Source organism: Mastomys coucha, unplaced genomic scaffold (assembly GCF_008632895.1).
Source record: "Mastomys coucha isolate ucsf_1 unplaced genomic scaffold, UCSF_Mcou_1 pScaffold6, whole genome shotgun sequence".
NCBI classification, from domain to species: domain Eukaryota; kingdom Metazoa; phylum Chordata; class Mammalia; order Rodentia; family Muridae; genus Mastomys; species Mastomys coucha.
Genome location: NW_022196912.1, coordinates 40,027,368 through 40,036,410, shown reverse-complemented (window position 1 = coordinate 40,036,410; position 9,043 = coordinate 40,027,368). Strand labels below are relative to the sequence as shown.

General features: G+C 42.6%; 1 protein-coding gene across 1 annotated transcript in view; it reads left to right on the top strand.

The window, feature by feature from the left end:
- Positions 1–356: 356 nt before the first annotated feature.
- Ywhaq (tyrosine 3-monooxygenase/tryptophan 5-monooxygenase activation protein theta) overlaps positions 357–9,043 on the top strand; it is a 27,885-nt gene continuing 19,198 nt past the window's right edge. Inside the window, exons 1-2 of the mRNA XM_031355816.1 lie at positions 357–497; positions 874–1,207. Coding sequence (XP_031211676.1) covers positions 914–1,207 — 294 coding nt within the window. The 5' untranslated portion in view covers positions 357–497; positions 874–913. The remainder of the gene's footprint in view (positions 498–873; positions 1,208–9,043) is intronic.

The following is a 9,043-nucleotide window of genomic DNA, read 5'->3' as shown; positions in this document are numbered from 1 at the left end:
TGCAGCCGCAGCAGCTCGAGAGCTGCAACGCCCCATCTGCAGTGGCTGCTGCTGCAGGACACGCGGTCGCAGCCTCGGAGGTCGAACGCACCTCCGGTCCCGTGCCGCACCCAGGAGTGCCGGGCTGGCTGGGAGGATGAGGGGAGTTGGTAAAAGCATCGCCATGGCAACAGTGACGTCCATTCACCCTGGATCTAATTGGAGGAAACCCCGTGGCCGAAGCCGCAGCCTGCGGGCCAACCGAACCTACCCGAGCAGACCCACCCTCCGAGCCTCCGCTCCGCTTCCCGCCCCGCCCCCTGGGCCCCCTTCCGCGCGCTCGCTCCTTATTGGCCAGAGGAGAAGCTGGAGGCGGGACTCCCCAGGGAGGTGCAGCGTTCTATTGGTCGGTGACGAGCTCGTCGGCTCCGCGCTAGGCTGAGACGGGAGGGTCCTCGGCTAAAGCCCAAAGCAGATCAAAGTGGTGGGACTCGCGTCGCGGCCGCGGAGACTAGAAGGTGAGTGCGGGCACAGCTCTGGGACTGTCGCTGCAGCCGCCGCCGCTGCGAGGGATCTGGGCCGGGGTTGGCGGAGCACGGTCCTCGGGACTGCTAGGCTACCGCGCGCCTGAGGGTCGGGCTGGGACGGGAAGGTGCGGCTCTAACGGCCGCTTCCATCTTGGGCCGGGCGGGGCTCGCGCTCCGGCCTTGGGGAGGCGCGGCGGGCGGGCCGGAGGGCGCGGGCGGAAGGCGGCGGCCCCTCGAGAGGCCCGAGGACGCGCGGCCTCGTGCGCCGAGACAAAGCGGGCGTCCGGCCGCATTGTCTGACGTGCTCTCCCCTCGCTCCTTTTTGTCCTCGCCGGCGCCGCCCCGCCCCGCCCCTCACGGCTCTCAGGAGGACTCCGGATCCGGCTCGGCGCTCGCCCTCGCTCGCCATGGAGAAGACCGAGCTGATCCAGAAGGCTAAGCTGGCCGAGCAGGCCGAGCGCTACGACGACATGGCCACCTGCATGAAAGCCGTGACGGAGCAGGGCGCCGAGCTGTCCAACGAGGAGCGCAACTTGCTGTCGGTGGCCTACAAGAACGTGGTCGGGGGCCGCAGGTCTGCCTGGAGGGTCATCTCGAGCATCGAGCAGAAGACCGACACCTCCGACAAGAAGTTGCAGCTGATCAAGGACTATCGGGAGAAAGTGGAGTCGGAGCTGAGGTCCATCTGCACCACAGTCCTGGTGAGTCGTGAGTCCTCGCCGGCAGCAGTGAGGGAGGAGTAGGGCGGCAGGAGCGAGACCCTTTTGTGTGGTGCTCTCTCGATGGCGAGAAACCTGTGGGGTGGAGAGTTGGTGAGATGATCCCCAGGCTTCCTTCATACCTGTTTTAGAGCTTTCTCGTGGTGGGTAACTCTTTTTCCCAGGCTCTGGGTTATAAAACTTGGGAGCAGCCGCGTAGGCTTGCACAAGACTGAAAAAGACCTAGTTAAACCTTGTGCCAGGAGAGTGGTCCAGAGATCTGTAATTTCTTCATGTCATAGGAGGCATGGGGACTTTTACCCAAGAGATGCTAGTATTGCCCCCGACCCCCCAAGATTTAGGAATGAAAAATCTAGACATAGCTTTTTTTTTCATGAACGAATACGTTGAGCCTTTCCTTGCTAAAGATGTGTGTGTGTGTGTGTGTGTAGGGAGAGTTCACTAAATGAAAAGGCTACAGATAATCTAAAGAATACCATGTCCTGGTCAAATTTCATTACTTACTAGTGTGTCTTTATTTGTTGCTTCACTAAAGTCCGCTGTATGGAAATGAAATGAAAGCATTTCTGGTTTGAATGAGCAAGGGAGGGCTTTCCAGGTTTTGCACTATCCAGTCACAGCAGGGATGTTAACTGCTAAGCTTCATTCACCCTTATTAGAGGGAGCACTGTTTTAGCTTGGGTCATTGCAAAGATCTCTTATTCAGTAAAGCGAGTTTCTAAAATTTAAATAGCATACCATAGAATGTCAAATATTACCCCTGCAGTTACTCCTATGACTCCTATGCACATTGAAAGGTAGTTATAGACTGATATGAAGTAGCTGCTTGGTTTGCCCTTTACATTTCACCTTTATAAGAGACAGCTGGTAGCTGATAGGCTTGCTCCATATCTTGCCTTTTGAAAGGCAAGCATGCAGGGTTTCATAAGAGATGGAAAAAAAGGACTTTTCCCATCTAGCCTTCATTTCTTAATCACATCAAACCAATGGAACCTAGAACTCTTGTTCCCTGTTGTGTAAAACATAACGTGCCTGTTTTACTAAAACAAAAGATTATCTGAGCTATCATGATTATCTGAGCTATCATGGTTGATGATAGATGCAGATGTTAGGGGTCAGAAGCAATCAGTTGGTAGTGAAGTGCAGAAAACTCTTGTTGCTTTGTAAAGATGACATTTTGTTATGTTAACATCTGTGTGATCTTAAGTTCCAGTCCCTGCTTAGCTTACAGGAGGCAGCTCTATGGCCTGAGTTTTTTACATTCAAGAGATGTCAACTAGGATAGTAATAGCAGACTTTAATAGCATATATTGATGGCTATTGTTAACACTTTGTTGTTTATTTACCCATGCAGTTCTGAATCACAGATTTTTTTTTGTAAACTAGCAGTTTAATTCTGAAACAAAGGAATATGTATTCCATCTTGCAGCTCTTATATACACACACACTTAACAAAGAATTATGTCCTGCCTGTGTGTATATATAGCACCTATGGGGATGCATTGTCCAAAGAGAGGCTAGAAGAAGGGGTCAGGGGTTATATCTCCTGGAACTGGAGTTAATTGTGAGTTACCATGTGGGTGCTGGGAACTCAACTGGAGTCTGGGGTCCTCTGCAAGAATAGCAAATGCTGTTAACCACTGAACCATTTCTCTAGCCCCAGAAAGTTAGGGTTTTATGGAAGCATAAATGTGGGAGTTTTCTTTTTTTGATGTGGTTTGAGGGAGTGACCAGACATTTATCAGAGACCTCTTATGCATATCCTTTTAATAAAAGAGAACTCTTGAAATTAGGACACTACTTTTTTTCTTGCACAAGACAGAAATAGAAGAGGTAGGTAGGTTGACTAATTTGTACACAGATGCACAAATTAGCTGAATTTCGCCTTGACAACCAACCTGGAAAAGTACCCTGGGAAAGCATGTCTTCAGGTTGGCAAGTATGCTGGAGAGTTTGATGTAGTTTGAAGAGCAAATACTGAGAACCATTGTTTTTTTTTTCCCCCTCGAGTAATTTATAATATAATTATAATAGGTAATTTTTATAAGGTGTTTATGAGTAAAATGCAGTAGAGTTAGAAGGAAACAAACCTCATATAAGACTTCAGAGATAATGAAGTTTGAGGATGAGTATTTAGGGAGCAGTGTTGGAAGTGGTTGTCCTTATTCTGGGCCATTCGGAGGATTTGGGATAGAAGCCTGAGGGAAGGTTTTTCTGTGTGTGTGTGTGACTAGAGGGTGGTCTGTTGGTAAGAACCATAATTTGGGCAAATCAGAAGAGAAGCTTGATTAAAGTTTTGTTTTTGTGCTTTTTTTCCTTTATATATGAGAATTGGGACCTTGCAAATGTTAACCATTCTCTGCCACCATGAGCCATGCCTCCAGCCACCTGTGGACATCTGTAATGGTGTAGCTGCATGGACTTCATGGTGTGCATGTGAGCTGACAGGTTTATAATCTGAACATAGGTATGGAAGTGATAAATTAGTCAAGAAGAATCTGATGATTGACAGGTTAGCAATTCATGCCTTGGGTATACTAGGCAAGGGCTGTACCACTGAACTATAGTCATAACCATACCCTTCTTGTTTTGTAATTTGTAATTTAGTAAGGTACCCAAAGAAAAAGGGAAACCTTGTGTTTCTGAACAGATAATGTTTCTTCATCTGTAAATTGAGGATGGTGTCCACTGTTAGAGGTTTGTAAGTGAAATAAGTACATTGAGGGGCTGGGGTGTGGGAGTAAAGTGGGGAGATAAGTGTGTAGCTGAGGTTGGCCTTGAACTCCTATCAGTTTATTTTTTTCTGATAAGGTTTAATTTAAAATGTGTGTGTTATAAATAACTAATGATTGGACCTAGGGCCTCTTGAATGCTAGGCAAGGACTCTCTGTACTCCTAAAATTTTGTATATATTCTCTATTCCCATAACTTGTTAATATTTCTATTTTAAAGTTGAGAAAACTGAAGCATAAGCAAATTAGCAACTTGGTCAAGATCACAAAGTAAGTAAAAGATAGAATAAAGATTTGAAGCCAGTTGTATGCTTCTACATGAATGAAACACAGTAGTTCCTTAATGCATGGTAGCTGACTGTAAACTGTAATATGCCTTTCTGTGTTGCAGAATTTGGGCACTTTACTAAATGTAGAGTTAACACTTAGAACTTTGGAAGAAGGTAGGTCTTTGGACAAAATGACTAGAACCAAAGACTTATGTACAGGGCATAACAAAGTTATAGTCTTGACTTGGTATTTTGCCTTTGGGTTATGTAAGTTACTTGATGCTAAGGGTTTTTTGTTTTTACTGAAGAGTGAATAGAGAGGACTGGGTATATCATTGTGTGCTTGCTTAGCTCTAAGAGTTCTATCAAAGCAATGGGAAAAGAAAGTAAAACGGAATAGAATGTTGTCAGTATAAGTTAGATCAGTATTTTATCCTCCATGCTGTGGCAACATCTGGAGACATTTTTTGGTTGTCAAATCCTGGAAGTGGGGTGTGTGTGCATGTATTGATAAGTTATCAGATCCTTTCAAAAGCCATTTTTATGACTGTCTCTGAAGCCTTGAGATCTGCTTTTTGACAAACTTGTCACAGAAGAAGAAAATCGTAGCTTTAGTCGTACTAGGAAGGCAGTGAAAAGTATGTATACTACAGCAATCCTCCTTCATGAAAACTGCTGTTAACATGTATATGGCCCATGGTTTTTTGAAGCCTATTGAGTGTTTCTTCAGACATTTCGTAATTTTTTACTAATGAAGCCACTCAAAACATTTGCGGAGTCCAAAGCTATATACATCTTAGAAAGGTTCTATACAGTTAGAATGGTCATTCTGAAACAATGGAGCTCTATCTTGTGTTAGAATGCCCCAGACCAGGGTAGAGAGCAGAAAAGTATAAGCACTGCATTCAGATAAATAAAAACATAAAAAGCATAAATAATAAATAGCTGACCAATCAACAAGCCACAGTGATCTAATGGGGAGCCTGCAATATTGTATCTTGTGCTACTTTTAGGTTAATGGTGATATCTACTTTGATTTTTTTGAGGTTTTTGAGACAGGGTTTTTTCTGTGTAGCCCTGGCTGTTCTGGTACTCACTCTGTAGACCAGGCTGGCCTCAGAAATCCACCTGCCTCAGCCTCCCAAGTGCTGGGATTAAAGGGGTGGGCCACCACTGCCCAGCTGTTAACTTTTTTGAGTACAATCTTGTGTTAGGGCTAGTTTTTGGGGGGAGGGGTGGGGTTGTCAAGGGATTTTTCTGTGTAGTCCTTGCAGTCCTAGAATTCAACTATGTAGACCAGACTGGCCTTAAACTCTAGAGATCTGCTTGCCTCTTCCTCCTGAATGCTGGGATTAAAGGTGTATCTCATAACAGCCCACCCAGGGCAAGTTTTTTAAAAAATTAAGCTTCTGCCGGGCGGTGGCGGCACAGGCCTTTAATCCCAGCACTTGGGAGGCTGAGGCAGGTGGATTTCTGAGTTCGAGGCCAGCCTGGTCTACAAAGTGAGTTCCAGGACAGCCAGGGCTAGAACAGAGAAACCCTGTCTCGAAAAACCAAAAAAAAAAAAAAAAAAAAAATTTAAGCTTCCGTAGGTTGGCCTTTTACTATAGGACAGCTAACATTCTGGTCTCTTATTTTTAGTCCTTTAAGTGAATTGAGAGGGGTTATCAACTTGCTCTTTCTTTCTCTCTTTCTCTTTTAAAGAATTATGTATGAATACACACTGTAGTAGTACAGATGGTTGTGAGCCTTCATGTGGTTGTTGGGAATTGAATTTTAGGACCTCTGCTTGCTCAGGTCAACCCCAGTCACTCCACTCACTTCCTGCTCTCTCCAGCCCAAGATTTATTTATCATTATACATGAGTACACTATAGCTGTCTTCAGACCCACCAGAAGAGGGCGTCAATTCTCATTGCAGGTGGTTGTGAGCCACCTTGTGGTTGCTGGGATTTGAATTCAGGCCCTTGGGAAGAGCAGTCAGTGCTCTTCTGAGCCATCTCCCTATCCCTGCTCTTCTATTTTCTTAATGAATCTGAATAGTATGGCATCAGAGCTATATGGTAATAAGAGGTCCTTTAAATTTAATTTGAGAGAAGAAGCTGGCCTCAAACTTGCTATGGAGTTGGAAATGAACTGCTTCTATCTCCAATGCAAACAAGACAAGCACTTTACTAACTAAACATCCCTAGCCATAAACTAACCCACGTGCTTTTCACTGGGTGAAGTTTCATTTTGTTCTTTGTTAATGATGCTCTTGTTTTATAGTGCTGGCGTTTGAACCTATGGCTAGTCAAGTGCTCTACCATTGAGCTTTTCTGTGCTATCATTCTCCTTTTAAAAATGCTACATTTAGGGCTGGGGGTGGTGGTGGTATGAATCCGCTCTTTTCTTTTTTCTTTTCTAGGAGAATAATACCAAGAATTCTGCCAAAGCCAGCTACGATTGCATTAATTACTTCAGTGCACTTTCTAATACAACTTACTGTGTGATTTACCATTTTACCTCAGTACTTCAAGAAATAATTTAATTTACAGACTAGAATTAAAGTAGCAATGGATGACTATAAATTTTCTTCTCTTTACATCTTTTACATCTTCACCACCTTTGTGATATCCAAAAGTCAATGGTGCAAACTTATAAAAGTAACTTTAAAAACATATTTGTAGCAAATTTATTCTAAGAGCAGAAAACTGCAAAGAATTCATTAGGAAAAATGGATAAACAAACCATACTGCGTTAGCTATGTATACATCTCAGCAATAAAAAGGAATGGACTATTTGAAAAACTGCTAAATGAAAAATTTCAGGAAAAAATATAGTATATAATTCTACCTAAGAAATCCCAAAACAAGCAAAACTGATGGGAAATGAGAGTAGTAATCTGGGATAAGCAAGGAAGAGCTTGATAACATGATTCTAGTTTCTATGTGGGTTACACAGGTTATAGATACCAATAGCAGTTGCATAGCTAAGCTAATGTACCTTTTCATTGGATGCTGAGACAGCTAATACAGTTGACTCTAATAATACATGTAATGTAACCACATAAATAGTGGTTAGCTATGAATAACATTATAATGTAGGGCAAATTATATACCAAAGTGCTTTAATTTGTCTTGGATATAAGAAAAGCTAAATGAAAGTACATTGATTGGTGTTCTTGCCAATACAACTCATTTCCTGTCTTTAGTAGCCTTATAGGCTGTAGTGGAACTTATATTTAGTAAGCTGACCAAGGGGTTTTGGTGTTTTCCTTATTGAACTTTTTTTGTATTATGTATTAGAATACCTGTTGTTTACTTAGAACTAAGTCAAGATCTTTCCCTTTTATTGAATGCTTTCCCTTGAAGTTCTGTGGCTGAAGGGAAAGGTTAGGCACTGGTTTGTTTACCTCTTCCTCTCACACCAGCAATGTTGGCTGTGTGTAATAGTTTTAATTGATAAGACGGAGGATATTTTTCCTTAATATCTTTGAAATCTTTGATAGACTAATATTTTACATGGCAGTTACAACTACTTAGTACTCAGCTGCCAACATTGGAATACAGAAGTCAGGACTTTTTTTCTGACAGTATCTGGAATAGTTGCAGCTTCCAGAGTATTTGTGTGTGTGTGTGTGTGTGTGTGTGTGTGTGTGTGTGTGTGTGTGTGTGTGTGTTTCTGTCTCTTCCTCCTTTTGTAACATCTTTCCTTCTAAATGATTTTTAACTATTTGTGGAGGGAGTATACCCTGGTTCATTGTTATTTTATAGCTAGAGTAGTGTATACTCTTGGGCCTAAGTAGCATATTAAGTCTCTGATATTGTGACACAGCTCTCAATTCATGCCACTCATTTAGCAAGTATTCTAGCTGGTATTAGGCTTTAGGCCTTTTGTTACTGTTAGAATGAAATCCCAAAAGTTCGAACACTATATGAAATAAATGTTCTGTCTACAGATACTGGCATTAATTTCATTTTCTCCAGAAAGGCATTAAGGAACGCTTTAGACCTTTTTGAATTTTAATTAACAGATGGGAGCTAATATGCTCTATAACACTTTTTCAGGTATTTATCCTTTTCATGTTAGGATAAGGCTTTGCTGGGGTTGCTAAAGTTGGAGTATACAGAACTGGGAAGTTGAGGTAGTATGACAAACTTATACCAAGGAGATAGGATGGGTAGTTAGTAGAAATAGTAATACAATGGTGTCTGGTGTTACTTTTAGTTTAGAAGCTTAGATATTTATGAAAACATATCTTTCTAGTGTAGATCACAGTAATCAAATGCATGTGACTAAAAAAGTTGTTTACTCATTTAAATGGAAAAAAGCACAGAGATGATGGTACTGGTGCTTACATGGCTAGTATGGTTTTAGTCAGAAGGCAGATAAAACTTACCAGGTCCAGTTATAATTAAGAAATTGCAGGCTGGAGAGATGGCTCAGCTTCTAAGAGTACTGACTGCTCTTCCCAAGGTCCTGAGTTCAAATCCCAGCAACCACATGGTGGCTCACAACCACCTGTAAAGAGATCTGATGTCCTCTTCTGGGGTGTCTGAAGACATACACATACTTACATATAATGAATCTTTTAAAAAATCTTTTGCTGGGCGGTGGTGGCACACACCTTTAATCCCAGCACTTAGGAGGCAGAGGCAGGCGGATTTCTAGTTCGAGGCCAGCCTGGTCTACAGAGTGAGTTCCAGGATAGCCAGGGCTATACAAAGAAACCCTGTCTCAAAAAACCTAAATAAATAAATAAATAAATAAATAAATAAATAAATAAATAAATCTTTAAAACCTTAAAAAAAAAGTTGGTTAGTACTCGTCATTACT